This window comes from Perognathus longimembris, chromosome 14 (assembly GCF_023159225.1).
Source record: "Perognathus longimembris pacificus isolate PPM17 chromosome 14, ASM2315922v1, whole genome shotgun sequence".
In the NCBI taxonomy this organism is placed as follows: Eukaryota; Metazoa; Chordata; class Mammalia; order Rodentia; family Heteromyidae; genus Perognathus; species Perognathus longimembris.
The window spans coordinates 12,840,723-12,860,826 of record NC_063174.1 but is presented as its reverse complement, the minus strand read 5'-3'; the positions used below and the strand labels follow the sequence as shown (position 1 = coordinate 12,860,826).

The 20,104-nt window shown below is 40.4% G+C and overlaps 1 protein-coding gene across 2 annotated transcripts; it reads left to right on the top strand.

Annotated features, from left to right (window-relative positions):
* Window positions 1-336: 336 nt before the first annotated feature.
* Window positions 337-18,458, top strand: Sec23a (SEC23 homolog A, COPII coat complex component). 2 transcript variants are annotated; one of them, XM_048362519.1, is made up of 11 exons: window positions 337-493; window positions 2,687-2,929; window positions 3,681-3,738; window positions 3,938-4,024; window positions 7,441-7,677; window positions 9,321-9,400; window positions 10,817-10,961; window positions 12,277-12,435; window positions 14,066-14,181; window positions 15,265-15,388; window positions 18,327-18,458. In XM_048362519.1, the coding sequence occupies exons 2-11, from the start codon at window positions 2,709-2,711 to the stop codon at window positions 18,441-18,443; spliced, it is 1,344 nt and encodes a 447-aa protein (XP_048218476.1). In that variant the 5' UTR covers window positions 337-493; window positions 2,687-2,708; the 3' UTR covers window positions 18,444-18,458. The 2 variants fall into 2 exon arrangements, with proteins under 2 accessions (XP_048218476.1, XP_048218477.1); XM_048362520.1 differs by lacking the exon at window positions 18,327-18,458 and adding an exon at window positions 15,759-15,931.
* The last annotated feature ends 1,646 nt before the right edge of the window (window positions 18,459-20,104 follow it).

Genomic DNA, 20,104 nt, shown 5'->3' with positions numbered 1-20,104 from the left:
GACTGAGTAGTTTTTCTCTTCCCTTCTCCACTTCTCCGCAGAGCCCCAGGCGGGCATTTTAACCTTAATAACCACCCAACCCAGGCGCACCGCCCCTTTTACCCCGGAGCGCCGCCCCTTCCGCCTCCCCTTTCTCCACACAGCCACGCCTCTTTACAGCAACGCCCCGCCTCTCCCCCCGCCCCTTCATTCACATATCCCCGCCCTTTCTGGTGCCGCCCCGCCTTTCTCCCCGCCCCTTCCTTCTCACATCCCGACCCCTTCCTCCTATCGGCCCGCCCCTCCCGCCGCCCTTCCTCCACGCAGCCCCGCCCCTTCCTCCTGCCGTCCCGCCCCTTGACGTGGCAGAGGCCGCACCTGCCTCGTTGGCCGGCCGAGGTCCTCGCGTTCGCCGGGGGCGGGGCCCTGACTGCGGTGCCTGGGTTGCTCGGGCGAGGCCGCAGGGACTGACAGAGGCTGCGACCGGCGTCGGTCTCGGGGGAAGGACGCTGTGGTAAGGACTGACTTCACGGACACCTGCGGTCCGTTTCCCGGGGGTGTGCGGGCTCTCTGCCGGAAGCCGGGGCGGTAGCGGCGGCGGCGGCGGGCCGCGGTCTCCGTTAGTCCTGGCTCTGCCCGCTCGGTGCCCCGGCGTGGAGCTCGGCGCTCCGGAGGCTGCGGCCCGGCGCGGTCCGGGGAACGCCGACCCGCGAGCCCCCTGTCGCCCTCGGCTCGGAGACCCTGGGGCCTGGCGCCCCGGTTTCCCCCTCCAGCTCCTCTGGACCGGGGGCACGGAAGTTCGCGCCCCGCACCCACCCCACCCTCCGGGGCGACACGCCTTCCTACCCGGCTTTCGCTCCTGGGCCCTGGGCTTCTTGGCTCATTTCTCACCTGGTCGTTGGTGCCCTAGACTTTGAACCCAGGTGACTTCACCCCTAATTCAGCCTCAGGAGCCCGAGAGGCTAAGGGCATGGTGCTGTGAAGCACCCTGGATTACTAGTAGAGTTCAGTTTCAGATCTGAACACTTCTTTTTTTTTCGGTTGGGCTCCCATTCCATTTGTAGTGTTTTCCAGAAGTCATAGTAAACCCACTTGTAATCAACTAAATGGAGATTCAGAGTTCACAGAACTTTCTTAATCTCTACGTCACCATCCCACTTCAAGCCACTAATAACTAGCAAAACCAACTGGCTTGAAAAAGTCTCAGATTTATATATAAATTCATGTGTCTCTTTGATAGTATTTTGGGAATCAAGTTAGAAGTACATCTATTTTTACCTGATTTTATGAATCAAGTAAAGATGTTACAGCTATTCATCATTTTATTTCATTGAAGATGGAATTTTACCCGGAATTTTATGTTTTTCTGTTAGATATGTATGAAAAGACCAAAGTAAAGTAATGAAAAACAGCCCTAGGCTTCAACAGTCCTAAAGGAAGCCTTTTAAATACTGTGGTAAAGGCTGGGAATGTGGCCTATTGGTAGAGTGCTCACCTCATATGCATGAAGCTCTGGGTTTGATTCCTCAGCACCGCATACATAGAAAAAGCCAGAAGTGGCGCTGTGGCTCAAGTGGTAGAGTATACTAGCCTTGAGCAAAAAAGAAGCTAGGGACAGTGCTCAAGCCCTGAGTTCAAGCCCCAGGACTGACAAACAAGCAAACAAAAAAATATTTGATATACTAGGTTAAAGTGACGTGATATGTCACAGGAGAAGTTAGTTAAAATAGTTCACAGGTCATTATACTGAAAGGTGGAACATTTCTTTAGGATGGTCTTGTGTTGTGTATTACTTTAAGTAAGATTGGTATGTTAATGATGCTAACATAGTGTGTTTGTAATAATTTAGTCTTAAGGTTGTGTGTGTGCTGGTCTTGGGACTGGAACTCAGGGCCTGAGTGTTGTTCCTGAGCTTTTTTTGCTAAAGGCTAGCATTTTACCACTTGAGCCAGGGCTCCCTCTCAAGCTTTTTTGGTAGTTAATTGGAGATAAGAGTCTCAGAGTTTTCCTGCTCAGGTTATCTTTGAATTGTGATCCTCAGATCCCAGCATCCTGAGTAGCTACAATTACAGGAATGAGCCACCAGCAGCGCTGGCTTGGTTTTAAGTTTTTATGCTAACACGTTAATATTAGAAGATGAAGTGCTTGTCAAATAATGCTATTTTATGTAAAGCTAGTTTGCAAAAGGACTTTTGTACTTAATTTAGTAATTTTAAGATTGAGCAATTCTTTTCTGTTACATTCTATTAAGCATTCTCTTTTTGAAACTTTAGTAGAGCCTGTGATTTTTTTGGATAGGAAACCAAAATACTAAAACATTAGGATTTTGATATCTTTATTACCGTAGAATATATTGCAAAGTGTACATAGAAAACATAGATCTAATTCCCTCTTCCCTACTTCTGCCTCTTTTTTATTGTTTTATACTTTTACATTAGTATTATTACCATTATGTTTGCTATAGAGTGAATAAAAAAGGATAAAAATCCCCAATATTGGGCCTATAGGCAGAGTATGCAGAGACATTACTTTTTTGTAAGTAGAGTTATTGCCTGATAATTCTTTTCTGAATAAATGTTTTCATTTCGTCATGATCTGTAATATGTTAATACTGCTACATGTGGGATAGCATACTAGGATCCTTAGCAGTAGGAAGATAAGATAAGAGGGTCCTAGATTTTTCAAGTATCATTTAATTTTGTTTCAGAAATAAGCATCAAGCCTCAACCATGACGACCTATTTGGAATTTATCCAACAAAATGAAGAACGAGATGGAGTCCGCTTTAGTTGGAATGTTTGGCCATCAAGTAGACTGGAAGCTACCAGAATGGTTGTTCCAGTGGCAGCCTTGTTTACACCTCTTAAGGAAAGACCTGACTTACCACCCATTCAATATGAGCCTGTTCTGTGCAGTAGGACCACCTGCCGTGCTGTTTTGAATCCTTTATGGTAATTAACATACATAGAAAATACTACTTGTAGCCTACCATTAAAAATATAGTTTGTTTCTTGCTCACTTATATAAAAATACATGTGTAGGGCTGGGAATGTGGCTTAGTGGTAGAGTGCTTCCCTAGCATGCATGAAGCCCTGAGTTTGATTCTTCAGTACCACATACACAGAAAAAGATGGAAGTGGTGCTGTGGCTCAAGTGGTAGAGTGCTAGCCTTGAGCAAAAGAAACTCAGGGTCAGTGCCCAGGCCCTGAGCTCAAGCCCCAGGACTGGCAAAAACAAAACAAAACAAAATCGAAACCAAAAAAGCCTAAGGTGTAACAGTTATATAGAGTGTTTGGTGTTTGTGAGGTCCCTAGATTCAATCCCCAGCACTCCCACTTTCCCTCAGAAATCACTTTGACTATCAACTTGAGTGCATTCCTGTTTTTAAAAAGAAAGGATTTTTATTAAAATTAAGATCTTTATGCTGGGCACATAATCCTAGCTACTTAGGAGGCTGAGATCTGAGTATTGGAGTTTAAAGCCAGCCTGGGCAGAGAAGGCCCAATGAGACTTTTATCTCCAATTAACCACTCAAAAAATGGAAAGTGGTGCTGTGGCTCAAAGTGGTAGAGTAATCAAAAGAGCTTATGGACAGCACCCAGGGTCTGAGTTCAAACCCTACCAAAAACAAAAACAAAAACCCTTAAGATGCTTATGAAACTGGAGTAAATTATAATCTCATGTGCCTTTTTCTTAAAACAGTCAAGTGGATTATCGAGCAAAACTCTGGGCTTGCAACTTCTGTTATCAAAGGAATCAGGTAAGAAAACACCCATTGTAGATGCTAATGTGTAATAACTAGTCATATAGGAAAATACATATTTACAAAGGATAAAATAATTATGTCTCATGTGTAGAATTAATTATTAAACTAATTATTAAGTGATGAAATAATTTTCAATTTATAATTATCTCTTTCTGGCAAATAGTTAAAAATTTCTGTATATTTCTATTTGTAGTTTCCACCAACTTATGCTGGGATATCTGAACAGAATCAGCCTGCTGAACTTTTGCCTCAGTTTTCTAGCATCGAATATGTAGTTCTGGTAAGAATATGAGAACAAATATGTACAAAGTTTTAAATATGCAATAATTTTTGTCAAAATAAATAAATGTCCAGTTGAGCTTTTTTTTTTTTTTTTTTTTTTTTTGCCAGTCCTGAGTCCTTGGACTCAGGGCCTGAGCACTGTCCCTGCCTTCTTTTTGCTCAAGGCTAGTACTCTGCCACTTGAGCCACAGCGCCACTCCTGGCTGTTTTCTATATATTTGGTGCTGGGGAATTGTGTTATGCCAAGTCGCGAAACGACCATCAAGAAGGCCACCGAGACTCAGACATTCCGAAATGCAATAACAAGGCAAGACTATTCAAGCGGGGCTGCGGCCCGGGCCTTGTCCTACCCACTGACACAGCGGAGGTTAGGAGGCAGCCCCGAGCTGTGATTCCACAGAGCTTATAAAGGCAAAACACAAAGTTACAGCAATCAGGTGTTCAAGCAAGCAAGATTAGGATATGGGTACAAATCTGATTGGCTCAGGGCTCGAGGCACTAGGCTCGAGGCATTCTAGGAGTGGTTAGAGTTAAGCATTCCCAGGCGGTTAGAGTTCTTGACCAACTGGGCCCTAATAAGCTTGCCCTGGGTTTGCTCAGACAACAAAATGGGGGCTGCCTGAAAATGGGGTTCACCCTTACTCTTCATTCCCCCCTTCAATTGAACCCAGGGCTCCATGTATAGGAGGCAAGCACTCTTGCCACTAGGCCATATTCCCAGCCCCCAGTTGAGTTTTTAATATATATATATATATATACATATATACACATATGTATACATATATATATATATTTTTTTTTTTTTCTTGCCAGTCCTGGGGCTTGGGACTCAGGGCCTGAGCACTGTCCCTGGCTTCTTTTTGCTCAAGGCCAGCATTCTACCTCTTGAGCCACAGTGCCGCTTCTGGCTTTTTCTGATTATATGGCTTCATGCATGCTAGGCGAGCCCTCTACCACTAAGCCACATTCTCAGCCCTGAATTTTTAATTAAAAAAATTTTTTTTGGCAGTATGGGTTTAAATTAAAGGTCTTGAGATTTTGAGCCACAACTTCAGCCTTTTTTTGCCTTAGCTATTTTTTATCTGAAAGCCAATTTTTTTTTTTAAGTACTGTTGCTTGAACTTGGTTTTTGCTAAGCCATCCCACTACTGCTTAGTAGCAAACTCTCCCAGTCCTGTTAACTTTTTTTCAGATAGGTTAGTGGAATATTATTTAGTGTTTATCCTGGGGTTTAAATTCAGAGCCTCGGCATTTTTGCTCAAGGCTAATATTCTACATCTGGAGACATGCCTCCACTTCGTGATTTTTTTCCCTAGTTATTTGGAAATAAAAGTCTAACAGAGGGGCTGGGAATATGGCCTAGTGGCAAGAGTGCTTGCCTCGTATACATAAGGCCCTGGGTTTGATTCCTCAGCACCACATATACAGAAAATGGCCAGAAGTGGCACTGTGGCTCAAGTGGCAGAGTGCTAGCCTTGAGCAAAAAAGAAGCCAGGGACAGTGCTCAGGCCCTGAGTTCACAGCCTAGGACTGCCCCCCCCCCCAAAAAAAAAAAAATTCTAACAGATTTATCTGCCAGGCTGGCTTCTAACCTCTATTTGCAGATCTCAGCCTTTTAATCGGCTAGGATTATAGTTGTGAGCCACTGGTGCCTGGCTTGTGCCTTGCTTTTGCTGATTATTTTACAGGTGGAATCTCATGGACTTTTTTGCCTAGCTTTGTCTTGAACCACCATACTGCTGAGTAGTTGGATAGATGTGAGCCAGTGGTATCTAGCAGAGTCTGACACTTTTCTCCCAGGCCATCCCAGAGTATGTTCATCCTGTCTTTGCTCCCTGCATAGCTTGGATTAAAGGCAGGCATTATAGGGTTAGCAAGATAGACTCATGCTGATTATTTTTGCTTAGGCTGGCCTTGAACCAAGTACGTTTTCCTACTTCCATCTCCTAAATTGTTAGGATTATAGGTGTAAGCCACTGTGTCTAGCTTCAGATGGCTTTAAATGCATTACAGCTCACTGAGTTAATGAGCCTTCAAAAGTAAGAACCTACCTTTGTAAATTATTTCTCTGATGTAGTTAGTTGATGGGTGATTAGATACTGGGTAGGATGTGTGATTTGCTATATTGAGTAAGTAAAGTGTCAATTTTGTTTTGTAATTGGAAAGTCTTTTTACAAATACTTAGTTACTATGATAATTAAGTCTGTTAATGTACCCCTAACTCTAATTAATGAACATGTTTTGCATTGGGAAGATCATTTTTCTTCCCTTAACAGTTTAGTGGAAATAGTAGTTTTTCTGAATGTTGTATAGAAAACAGAATTATAGTTTATTGGCATCACTCAACAATTTGGCTACCCTGGTTAGTTTCTGATTCTCCAATAACCTAATTAATTCTTAGATAGTTATTTTGTATATATTACTTCTCTTTATTTCTTTAAACTTTTTTTTCTTTAAATGAGATGGGGGTCTTCCTGTGCTGACTAATCTTTTCTTTAACTTGCTGATTGAAGTTCTCCTCCCAAGTAGCTGACACTACAGGTGGGAACCACCAAGCTTGGCTTAAAACATAGTTACTGATTTTTTTATTTAAAAGTAAAGAAAGGGGCTGGGAATATGGCCTAGTGGCAAGAGTGCTTGCCCTCGTATACATGAAGCCCTGGGTTCGATTCCCCAGCATCACATATATAGAAAAGGGCCAGAAGTGGCACTGTGGCTCAAATGGCAGCGTGCTAGCCTTGAGCGAAAAGAAGCCAGGGACAGTGCTCAGGCCCTGAGTCCAAGGCCCAGGACTGACTGGCCAAAAAAAAAAGTAAAGAAATACCTTTTCCATGAAATTCAGGCTTAGAAAGTTGATTTGCAAGCAGTAGTCCTTCTTCTCCATTCTTTAGCCATTAAATAAAAGCTTGTGACATGGAGACTCAAAAGCAAAGTAAACTTCATGCAATCAAATAGAAAATCAACGTTCCCTTTGTGTAATTATAGGAATTTTTTTGGGGGGAGGAGGGTCCTGATTTAGAGTCTTGAATTCAGGGCCTGGGTGCTGACCCTGACTTTTTGGTGGTTAATTGGATATAAGAGTCTCACAGACTTTTCCTGTCTGGGCTGGCTTGGAAATGGGATCCTCAGATCTTAGCCTCCTGAGTAGCGAGGGTTACAGGCATGAGTTACTGGTGCCTGGATTATATTGTATTTGAACTTATTCTTTAACTCAATACAGTTTCTAAGTTATCTCTCCATAGCAACACATATAACCTACTTTATTTTTGTTATTGCTTAATTAGTATTGCATTGTTTGTACAGAATTTCTTTGCATTAGTTAATGAGTCCTCGATTGACTGTCCTAAATATTATATTGATGTGTTAATACTTTTTGAAAATGTGTTTTTTCTTATTGCAAAATTTTCTTAAAAGCGTGGTCCTCAGATGCCTTTGATATTTCTCTACGTGGTTGATACGTGCATGGAAGATGAAGACTTACAAGCCTTGAAGGAATCCATGCAGATGTCATTAAGTCTCTTGCCACCAACAGCTTTGGTTGGACTTATTACTTTTGGGAGAATGGTGCAGGTTCATGAGCTTGGATGTGAAGGCATTTCAAAAAGCTACGTCTTTAGAGGAACAAAAGATCTATCTGCCAAACAACTGCAGGTAAGAAGAGTGATAGTTTTTAATTATGTGTGAATATCAATACATGTGTTTATAAGTGTCTTCTGAATGTTTCTGGAAATTTAAAAAATTGAATGATTAATATAATTGTATTATAACACAAAGGCAGTGTTCACATCAGTTTTGTCTTGTTTGCCTTAAATTGCTATCATGCAAATGGAAGTTTTTTTTTTTTTTGTGGGTAGAATACTTTTGTTGTTGTACAGAGGATTTAATCTAGGACCTTGTGCATTCTAGGGAGGTGCTCTACCATGAGCCTCCAGCTCTGTACTGAAGACTCTCTCAATTGTATCTTTATAATAGTTGGAGATATTTTTCTAGAGATTTAAAGGGTTTAGAGAAGAGTTGTGCTTCAGGCTAAGAGAGAACAATCACATAGCATTAGCTTTTGCTTTTGTGTGTGAGTGCTAGACCTAGAGCTTGAACTCAGGAGCTAGGCTCTGTCCCAGAGCTTCTTTTGCTCAAGAATAGGGTTCTATCACTTGAGCCACAGTTCTACTTCTGGCTTTTAGAGATAAATGTCTCACAGGCTTTCCTGCCTGGGTTGGCTGTGAAGCGAGATCCTTACATCTCAACCTTCTGACTACTAGCTAAGATTATAGATATGAGCCATTGGTGCCCAACTTGCTTTTGCTTTTGCCATTTCATGTAGGAACTGAGCACTTGGCTATGTTTGGCAAAGGAAATATTTTCAGGCATGAGAGTTATTAATAGGTGAACTGTGGCTACATACACAGACACACATTCCTATCAAATGTTTTTCATTGAGGAAAACATGGCTTTTCTTCTGGGGCAAAGGAGCATACGAACTTAGCATACGAACTTGTCAGGCTGTAGATTTGTTATTAATTTCTAAATGAGTGGTTATTTTATTTTATTTTGCCAGTCCTGGGCCTTGAACTCAGAGCCTGGGCATTGTCCCTGAGCGTCTTTTAAGTCTCAAGACTAGCTAGCACTCTACCACTTGAGCCACAGTACCACTTGTGGCTTTTTCTATATATGTGGTGCTGAGGAATCAAATCCAGGGTTGCTAGGCAAGCACTCTTCCACTAGACCATATTTCCAGCCCCTATTTTATCATTTTATCATGTCAATAATACATATAAAGAGGTAAGCTCAGAATCTGGTACATACTAGGTAGGTTTGTAGACATGATTGTTATATATGTTTACTCTGTTAAGACTAAGTTTGTTTTCTTTTTTGAGACAGTTTCATTCAGTTCAAGCTGACCTGGAACTCTTATGTATCTCAGGCTGGCCTTGAACTCAAAATCTTTTAGCTTCAGTCAGACTCTAGTGCTAGGACTCAGGTGTGTGCTACCATATCCAGTCACATGACCTTACTTCGACTCTGAGTCAGATATGAATATTTATAAATTAATAATCCTCCATTTTGCTTATATAACACCTTGAACTTTGCTTTCTCATGATGATAATTTCATTGAATTAGTATTGCTTTCCTTACAGTGTCTCCAACTGGAGTGCTTGTCTTCTGAGGAAAGAGATCTTGTTGTGTTCTTTATTTTTGCGTCCCTAATTTCTAGCATAGCACCTTGTACATGGTAAATAGGTTCATAACTCTTTGTAAATCAATCAGTATCGCTCAGATTAATAATCTCTTTACAGGAAATGCTGGGGCTTGCTAAAGTACCAGTAACTCAAGCAACACGTGGTCCTCAGGTACAGCAGCCGCCTCCTTCCAATAGGTAATAATATGATGAACAGAATTTATAATTCATGCAGCTATTTTAAACATCTCATACCCTTGAGCATATGAGTTTCATGATACTGTACGAGTAAATGTTTTTAGGAATATAATTGGTTTGCAGTAGTATAATCTCTTGGCATTAGGGATTGAACTCTAGGCCTTATACTTTTTAGGCAGGCACTGTATAACTTGAGTCATGCACTCATCTGGAGTTAAGACAGAGTAATGTCACTTGTACTCATTTTAAACTAACCTTATTTATTATTTGTTCATGTGGTATCAAGGAATTGAACTCAGGGCCTCATTGATGCTAGGCAAGCACTCTACTGCTAAGCCATATTCCCAGCTCTTGATACTCATTTTTTGTCATTGCAATGTAAGGAATTTAGTTTAGATATTTCCTGGCTTTAAAAAAAAATGTAGTGCCAGTCCTGATATTTGAACTCATGGCCTGGGTGCTGTTACTTAGCTTTTTTTGCTCAGTGTTAGTGCTCAGGGTTAGTGCTCTACCACTTGAGCCACAGCTCCACTTCCTGTTTGGGTGCTTAATTGGATATAAGAGTCTCTAGGAGTTTCCTGCCTAGGCTGGCTTTGAACTGTTATCCTTAGATCTCAACCTCCTGAGCAGCTAGGATTGCAGGTGTGAGCCACTGCTTCCTGGCAGACTTCTTACTTTTAACTTCATGAAAGCATAATTTTCGAGGTTTGAGGGAGGTCAAGTCAAAATAAGGCCTCAAAAGCTTTTTACCTTTTTAAATTTGTTGGTAGCCTTTTCTCTTAAACCTTGTAAACAAAAGTTCCGTAACTAAAAGTGAGTTCGTGTATCTTCTCATAAGTATTTCAGCAGCTTTAGAACGTAATAGAGTAAATGAAAGATGAAGTCCTGATGTAATAGTTGATTTGATTTTTTTAATTAAAAAAATTGAAGACCAGTTGTGTTGCTCATTTGCAAGGCAGACCTTGGGCCCTACCCCAGACCTATTAAAACTAAAACAAGTCTGGTTTTAAAGAAGCCCTCAGCAGATTCTGATGTAATAAAGTTTCAGAACCACTGTTTTATTGTATACCCAAAGTATTTTTCTCTATTTCTAGGAAAGTTTCTTCAAGCTTCACATCTATAAGTGCTTTCTTTCTTTCCTTTTTTCCTTCCTTCTTTCTCAATTGTGGGATCATGGTTCTTAATTAAGTTGAGGGCCTGGGTGCTGTCCTAAGCTCTTTTGCTCAAGGCAAGCACTCTGCCACTTCTGGTTTTCTGGTGGTTAATTGGAGATAAGAGTCTCACTGACTTTCTTGTATGGGCTGGCTTTGAACTGAAATCACCAGATCTCAGCCGCCTAAGAAGCTTGGGTTACATACATAAGCCACTGGCACCCAGCTATAAATGGTTTTGTTTCAATTCAATTTTATTTTGCAGATTCTTACAGCCAGTGCAGAAAATAGACATGAATCTCACAGATCTTCTGGGAGAACTTCAGAGAGACCCTTGGCCTGTCCCACAGGGCAAGAGACCTTTGCGTTCCTCAGGAGTGGCTCTTTCCATTGCTGTGGGACTTCTTGAGGTAGTGAGGAGGAATTTGTTTTGGAATACAGTGTGTGTGTGTGTGTGAGTGTGTGTGTGTGTGTGAGTGTGTGTGTGTGTGTGTGTGTGTATTGCTGGAGATCAAACCTATGATCTCATGTATGCTTGTCAAGCACTTTACCACTGAGCTACATCCTCAGCGCTGTTGACTTATTATTATTTTTGCTGGTTCTAGGTCTTGAAATTAAGGCCTGAGTGCTGACCCTGAACTTTTTTGCTCAAAGCTAGTGCTTTACCACTGGAGCCACAGCTCTGCTTTTGGCTTTTTTAGTAGTTTGCTGGAGCTAAGAATCTCATGGACTCCTTCTTAGGCTGGTTTCAAATCACGATCCTCACATCTCAGCCTCCTGAATAGCTAGGATTATAAGTGTGAGTCACCAGTGCCTGGCTAATTGACTTATTTTTTTAAGCAGTGCTTTTTCTGCCATTTCACTGGCTGTAGGAAGATGGATAAGTAGATTTGAATACTCAAATGGGTCAGCTTCAAGTATGCATGCTATATATTAAGCAGAAAACTAAAACAACAGCAACAGCAAAGCAGAAAAAGATGCCTTTTCTTTTTACTGCTATGTATTTAAACAAGAGAAATGCTGTTGATAGGGGTTTGGTTTATACATTCTTTTATTTTTATTGGACTCAGGGCCTGAGCACTGTCCCTGACTTCTTTTTGCTCAAGGTTAGCACTCTACCTCTTGAGCCACAGCGCCACTTCTGGCCTTTTCTGTTTATGTGGTACTGAGGAATCGAACCTAGGGCTTTGTGTATGCTAGGCAAGCACTCTACCACTAAGCCACATTTCCAGCCCTCTTTTATTTTTTTATTAGTATTTTTTTTTTGGGGGGGGTGTCAGTCTTGCGGTTGAACTTGGCCTGGGCACTGTCCCTGAGCTCTTTTGCTATAAGCTAGCACTCTACCACCTTGAGCCACAGTGCCTCCTCCAGTTTTCTGGTGGTTGTAACAATCTCATGGACTTTGCTGCCCTGGCTGGCTTCGAACTGTGATCCTCAAATCCCAGCCTCCTGAGTAGCTAGGATTATATGTGTGAGCTACCAGCACTTGGTTATAGATTCTTTTAAAATTAGAAATATCTATTGAGGATTTTAAAAGAGAATTGTTCATACAACTTGTTTTTTAACTTTCTTTTAAACACTTATTTCCTGGGAATAGTGCTAATTCCTTAGAAATAATGCTTTCCTTTCTCTTGAAATAATGTATTAGAACTCATTCTCAGAGACGTATAGCTGCATGTTTTTGTTTTCTTGAGCCTCTTTTGATGAATTCCTTGTTTTCTGCAGTGTACTTTTCCCAACACTGGTGCTCGGATCATGATGTTCATTGGTGGTCCTGCTACTCAGGGGCCTGGAATGGTGGTGGGAGATGAACTGAAGACACCTATAAGATCCTGGCATGACATTGATAAAGATAATGCCAAATATGTTAAGAAGGGAACTAAGGTAATTTGGTTTTCTAAGTCTTTTTTCCTTATTAGAATATGAGTATAGTTAAAAAAAATTCCACCCAACCCCTTGTGTTGATGGGGAAGGAACTAGGCCTTGTACTTGCTAGGCATGCAGTTTGCCACTTAAGCTTCACCACTTAAAAGCAGGTATTCTTTTTATGGGAGGGAAAGAATACAGTATTTTTGACAGTGTTCAGATAAGAAATCTGATAATATAATGCTATTCAAAGGCATAATAAACACACAAACACACACACACACACACACACACACACACGAGTTTGGAGATCAGGGTCTTGTATTTGCTTAGTTGCCATTCAGTCACTTGAGCCATGTCTTTATGGCTCTGGTTTGAAATACTGCAAAACTTAGTAGTGGGTCTGAAGGGTATCCATTTAAAGATGCTCCTGAGAGAAATCCTGTAGACTCTCTTTTTAGGAAAGTCTCTTATATTTTGCAGTTTTTCTCTTACCCATTAGGCCATCCCTACTATTTTCTGTTCATAACTTGAATTCACTGGCATCTTGTTCTTGTGAATTCTTTTCTATTCCTCTAATGATGCATTTTGGAATTGGTGCAAGAGTATTTCATTAATGATGATTATGGACTCTTTTATATTGGTTGTGCTTGTTAAAATCCTTGTTAATTTTTAATTCAGAGGTTTAGTTATTTCATATTTTTAACAGTCATATTCTTGAAAATATTTAGTGACATAATTTTGTCACAGTTAGTAAATGCTTGAAGTTAGGGCCTGGGCACTGTCCCTGAGCCTGAGCCTGTTTGTGCTCAAGGATAAGTGCTCCACCACTTGAGCCACAGCCTCATTTCCAACTCTTTCTGAGCAGTGTATTGGAGATTAGAGTCTCATGGACTTTCTTGCCATGGCTGGCTTCAAACTATGATCCTCAGGTTTCAGCCTCCTGAGTAGCTAGGATTACAGGTGTGAGCCTAGTTTAAATGCTTTTTTCCCCTGCCAACTAGTTTTTCTTTTCTTTTCTTTTTTTTTTTTTTCCAGTCCTGGGGTTTGAACTCAGGGCCTGAGCACTGTCCCTGGCTTCTTTTTGCTCAAGGCTAGCATTGTACCACTTGAGACACAGCACCCCTTCTGGCTTTTTCTATATATGTGGTGCCGAGGAATTGAACCCAGGGCTTCCTGTATATGAGGCAAGCACTCTACCACTAGGCCATATTCCCAGTCCACCAACTAGTTTTTCTTTCAAAAACTTGTAATTTTTCTTGGTTAAAGCACAGAAAATGGTTGAGATTTTTTTCTTCCTGCTTTTGGTAATACTTCTTTTAATGATTTTGTCAACTTAGTGTGACTAATGCTAGAAAAAAAGAATTCTGTGTTGTTTTACTATGTTTACATATGAAAAATAAGGATGTTCAGTATGACTTCCTATGAGTTATTTTATTTAGAAATTGTAGCTTTGAATAAAAGAATGAAATGGTCATATTTTAGAAGTTGTATCATTTTTATGAGACATTATAGAAAATCAAATAAGAACAAATATTTAAGTGAAGTTTTCTTTTAGTCTTACATTATTTTGATCGGTTAATAGAAAAGAAGACTGCAAAATGAATGTTTTAAAATAATTTTATTTAATTAAAAAAATCCTTTATAGCATTTTGAAGCATTGGCTAATCGAGCTGCTACAACCGGCCACGTTATCGATATCTATGCTTGTGCATTAGATCAGACAGGCCTCCTGGAGATGAAGTGCTGTCCCAACCTTACTGGGTATGTATGGGAATTTGTTATCAAATTCTAAGTTAATAATGATAGTTTGCAAATATAAACCAATAATGATAGTTCAGGAAAGTAAAAGCATCTTTGTTGTCTTACTACTTCAGAACAACCTTTGCTAATGGTTTTAGTGTGTCTTGCATAAAGCTTTTTCACTTTGATTTTTTTTTTTTTTTTACCAGTCCTGGACCTTGGACTCAGGGCCTGAGCACTGTCCCTGGCTTCTTTTTGCTCAAGGCTAGCACTCTGCCACTTGAGTCACAGCGCCACTTCTGGCCATTTTCTGTATATGTGGTGCTGGGGAATCGAACCCAGGGCTTCATGTATACGAGGCAAGCGCTCTTGCCACTAGGCTGTATACCTAGCCCCTCACTTTGATTTTTTTTATACAGAATTGTAAAGTCACAAGTTCTGTTTGAAAATTCTATTTTGTTTTTGTTTTGATTTGCCAGTCCTGGGGCTTGAACTCAGGGCCTGAGCACTGTCCCTGGCTTCTTTTTGCTCAAGGCTAGCACTCTACCACTTGAGCCAAAGCACCACTTCCAGCTTTTTCTATATATGTGGTGCTGAGGAATCGAACCCAGGGCTTCATGTATACAGGGTGAGCACTTTACCATTAGACCATATTCCCAGCCCCTGTTTGAAAATTCTAATATCCCCAAGTTTCAGTATTTCAGTAGCATTTTTTATTTATAATTCACATACCTTAAAAGTTAGCCATGTAAGCCAAGTGTTGGTTGTTCATAGCTGTAATTTTAGTTACTTAAGAGGCTGAGATCTAAGGATCACGATTTGAAGCCATCTGGGGCAGGAAAGTCCATAAGGCTTTTATCTGCAGTTAACCACTAAAAAGCCTAAGTGGGGTTGTATCTTAAGTAGTAGAACACCATCCTTGAGTGAAAAATGTAAGGGACAGCTTGCAGGCCCTGAGTTTGACTATGCACAGGTGCAAACACACACACACACACACATTTTGGAATTAGCTTGCTAGTTTCTTGTAATCTTGAGTGTAGTATATCTGCAGGGTAGCATGTGACCTAGCTGTTACATACATTGTGTTTTGTTTTTTCTGTGCAGAGGATACATGGTTATGGGTGACTCTTTCAACACTTCCTTATTTAAGCAAACTTTTCAGCGAGTCTTCACCAAAGATATGCATGGACAGTTTAAAATGGGCTTTGGTGGTACATTAGAAATAAAGGTAAGAACTCAAACTTGATATGTGTGTTATGATTATGAAGAGGAATTCATAGGCTTGATCTTTTTTTTTTTTTTTTTTTTTTTTTTTTTGCCAGTCCTGGGCCTTGGACTCAGGGCCTGAGCACTGTCCCTGGCTTCTTCCTGCTCAAGGCTAGCACTCTGCCACTTGAGCCACAGCGCCGCTTCTGGCCGTTTTCTGTATATGTGGTGCTGGGGAATCGAACCTAGGGCCTCGTGTATCCGAGGCAGGCACTCTTGCCACTAGGCTATATCCCCAGCCCCATAGGCTTGATCTTATTGTAAAAATACTAGTCAAAAACAATTTATATATATATATATTGAAACCTTGAGTGAGAGATGTTTTTCAATAGGAAGATCTGTTAACATTATATATACAATGAGATTAAGCATTTCTGGACACTTGTGAATAAAGTAGAATTATATAGGTAAAATTTCTTTTAACTCTATTGTTTATTTATACTGGCTTTAACTTTTTTTTTCTTTTTTTTTTTTTTTGTTGGTTGTGGGGCTAACTCTGGGCCTGGGCGCTGTCCCTGAGCTCTTCAACTCAAGGCTAGTGTTCTACCCCACTTGAGCCACAGCACCACTTCTGGTTTTCTGGTGATTAATTAGAGATAGGAGTCTCACGGACTTTCCTAATTTTCCTCTTTGGACTGGCTTTGAACTGCGATCCTCAGCTCTCAGCTTCCTGAGTAGCTAGGATTGCATACATGAGCCACCGGCACCCGGCTTAAAGTGTTCTTGTTTATCATTAAAAAAATTTTTTTTATTGTCAAAATAATGTACAAAGAGGTTACAATTTCATACGTTAGGCATTGGATACATTTCTTGTACTGTTTGTTACCTCCTCCCTCATTCCCCCCTCCCCCCTCCCCTTGTTTATCATTTTTGAGACAGGGTCTTGCCATGAAGTCAAGGCTGGCCACTTAACTCTTGGTCCTACTGCCTCAGCTTCCTGGATGTTGGAATAGGCATGCTTCTACTGCACCCAGTTGTATGTTTTATCCTTTTTATTGCTAAATTGATTTAATTTAGTGGTAGATTGTTTTCTCTTCTTAGGTGCATCAATTATCTAAGAGGAAACTATGTATTTTAAACTTGAAGAATGTCATTTCAGACTTGAAATGGTACAAAACAGTTTTGGATTAGTTGCAGTTTTTTGATTCATTTTAAATTTGGATTTAAAGGAAACCTAAAGACAGTTATATGTATACTGATATAAACACTGATTTTGAAACTTTATTAAGTAGAATATAAACATATTAAAATATATTTATTAGTTTATATATATAAGCATATATACCAGCATATAATATATAAATATCTATAGTATTTATTTACTTTTATTTATTTGTTTAATTTGTTTATTTGAAGCCCTGATACTGGGGCTTGAATTCAGGGTTATAGTGCTTTTCTTTTTAAGCTAAAGGCTGGCACTTTACCACTTAAACTACAGTTCCACTCCTGGCTTTTTGGTGATTAATTAGAGATAGGAGTCTCATGGGCTTTTCTGCATGGGCTGGCTTTTAACTGTGATCTTCAGATCTCTGCCTCCTGAGTAGCTAGTATTATGTGTGTCAGGATACTTAAAGTGAAGGTCTTAAGTGATGAGAAATGAGACTAACATGTGAAAGAATGAAATAACAGTAGAAACTGAAAGTACTCTAAAAGTTCAAGGGAAAAAAACCGAACATATATAGGACATTATTTATTTCAGGGGAGATTTTTTTGAAAGATAGGAGAATACATTTTAGTTAGGAGCCTATATGTGAGAAGAGTCAGGTGAGACTGTACATAAAATGCTTGAGAAAAATGCTAAGTGATAGTAGCTAGTAGCTGGTTTATTTGGGGATATAAAAGCAACAGTGTCATTTTTGTGGGTAGGTTGTTGTTTGAAGAAACATATGTCTGTAGAAGTCATTTGTAGGTTAATGAAGAACTTAAAAAAAATGATACTGTGGTTTGAACTCAGGATCTTGCCCTTGCTAGGCTGATGATAGCACTTGAGCCACACTTCCAGCCCCAAGAACTGTGTTTTGAGTAATAAATATCTGACAGTGGTATTTAGGATTGGTCAGGAAAAGAATCTCAAGAAAACAAATTGGCCTTTAATGTTTTTAGGTAGGTGGTGATATGGAAGTTTAAATTTTGGTGGCTGTACAGGCTGGAAAGAGACCATTTTCTGTAGACCTGAGGTGGAAAACATCCACCTTCAGGCCAGATAAAGTTCTCAAAATCATTTTTTTTTTTTTTTGCCAATCCTGGGGCTTGAACTCAGGGCCTGAGCACTGTCCCTGGCTTCTTTTTGCTCAAGGCTAGCACTCTACCACTTGAGCCACAGCACCACTTTTGGCTTTTTCTATATATTTGGTGCTGAGGAATCGAACTCAGGGCTTCATTTATATGAGGCGAGCACTTTACTACTAGGCCATATCCCCAACCCCTCAAAATCATTTGGTATAGACAATGCTTCTCCAACTGTCTGTGGTCCTCCTGCCTGTATTCACAATTTTGTATGGCCCTAGAATGATACTATAAATATCCAAATGACTCTTAGCAGAAAGATGGTTTCCTATACCTGCTATCAAGGAACAATAGTAAATGATGTCTAAAGTTTGAGATGCGTTTGAGTATGCCGTTTGATGTCTAAAGTTTGAGTATGCTGAGTTTGAACTTAGGGACAGGTTTCCAAATGGAGACTGACTATGGGCTGATGGAAATAGAGGATTAAAATTAGTGATTGATTTTTAAATCTGATAATTATCAGTGTAGAAGAACTCAGAAGCTAGTTATTTTTAATGTTAGTATATTTTGATTTACTTCCTAGTATTAAATATGGAGGAATAGCTTATATTCTTAATACTTATGAACATCTAGTCTTGTCTGGGGAAATCAAACAGTATATTCTTATTTTGCAGACCTCAAGGGAAATAAAGATTTCAGGAGCCATAGGACCCTGTGTATCTCTTAATTCTAAAGGACCCTGTGTGTCTGAAAATGTAAGTCACTTTTATTGTAAAAGAAAATACAGTTAATTCTCAGATAGCACCTGACCTGAAGAGGCAGACTGTAGCATTTCTTTTGAATTTATCGTATGGGATGTTTTATATGGTTCACCTTCCCTTTGTAGATTTCTGTTTGTGATTGTTCTTTTTTTTTTTTTTTGGCCAGTCCTGGGCCTTGGACTCAGGGCCTGAGCACTGTCCCTGGCTTCTTCCCGCTCAAGGCTAGCACTCTGCCACTTGAGCCACAGCGCCGCTTCTGGCCGTTTTCTGTATATGTGGTGCTGGGGAATCGAACCTAGGGCCTCGTGTATCCGAGGCAGGCACTCTTGCCACTAGGCTATATCCCCAGCCCTGTGATTGTTCTTTTCACATAGGATTTCCCATCTACTGCTACATTAAAACTTTCATACTTTTACCAGTCTTTTGTATTCTCTGCCTCTGTTATTCCTTGCCATAGTGTGCCCTAAGTTTTTTTTTTTTTTTTGCCAGTCCTGGGGCTTGGACTCAGGGCCTGGGCATTGTTCCTTAGTTTCTTTTGCTCATGTCTAGCACTCTACCACTTGAGCCACAGCACCACTTTTGGCCATTTTCTGTATATGTGGTACTGGGGAATTGAACCCAGGGCCTCATGTATAAGAGGCAAACACTCTTGCCACTAGGCCATATCCCCAGTCTACTTCTAACCTTTTCTGTGCTACTGAGGAATCAAACCCAGGGCTTCATGCATGGTAGCAAGCACTCTACTGCTAAGCCACATTCCCAGCCCTATTTTTTTTTTTGCCAGTCCTGGGCCTTGGACTCAGGGCCTGAGCACTGTCCCTGACTTCTTTTTTGCTCAAGGCTAGCACTCTGCCACTTGAACAACAGCGCCACTTCTGGCCATTTTCTGTATATCTGGTGCTGGGGAATTGAACCTAGGGCTTCATGTATGGAAGGCAAGCTCTCTTGCCACTAGGCCATATCCCCAGCCCCCCAGCCCTAATTTTTTTTTAAGGTTTGGAAATTTGTATACTTCTGAAAGTAAAAATCAATTCTATGTGAATTTCTGCTACCAGAATTAGCAGCCCAAAATAACCAACTTGGCAAGACTGAAGTTTCCATTCCCTTGTTTCTTTTTTTCTTACCTAGAGGAAGTGTGATAATATTCCAAAATTATAGAATCATGGAGCTCTAGACCAATGTGGCAAATAACACAAGTAGGCAATTAGCCTTAAAAATGGTGGAGTTACCAAATTAACTTATAAGCAGTTTGTTTTATATATGTGTCAATTTTCTTAGGACTCTGCTGGACTCTGACTGGACGATTTATCATACATGCCTATGCCCTGTGTTACGTGTCCTTTGCCATAGACCATATTCTTGTAAGCACTGCACTAATGGTGTATGCTTTTAAAGGCAATAGAATGAAAAGACCTTGTATCAGTACTTTTAATTTACCTAGCAAAAAAAAAAATTGTGTATCTGAACAATTTTGTTTTGTTTTTGTTGTCAGCCCTGGGGTGTGGACTCAGGGCCTGAGCACTATTCCTGGCTTCTTTTTGCTCAAGGTTAGCACTCTATCTCTTGAGCCACAGCGCCACTTCCAGCTTTTTTCTATATATGTGGTGCTGAGGAATTGAACCCAGGGCTTCATGTATACGAGGTGAACACTTTTACCACTAGGTCATATTCCTAGCCCCTGAACAATTTTG

What these genes read in the sequence shown, in the direction of transcription:
- Sec23a (XM_048362519.1), top strand. Translation starts at nt 2,709, where the DNA reads ATGACGACCTATTTGGAATTTATCCAACAAAATGAAGAACGAGATGGA. An exon ending in TTGCTGTGGGACTTCTTGAG is followed by an intron (nt 10,962 to 12,276) that starts GTAGTGAGGAGG and finishes TGTTTTCTGCAG; the next exon opens with TGTACTTTTCCCAACACTGG. An exon ending in GTGGTACATTAGAAATAAAG is followed by an intron (nt 15,389 to 18,326) that starts GTAAGAACTCAA and finishes CTTATTTTGCAG; the next exon opens with ACCTCAAGGGAAATAAAGAT.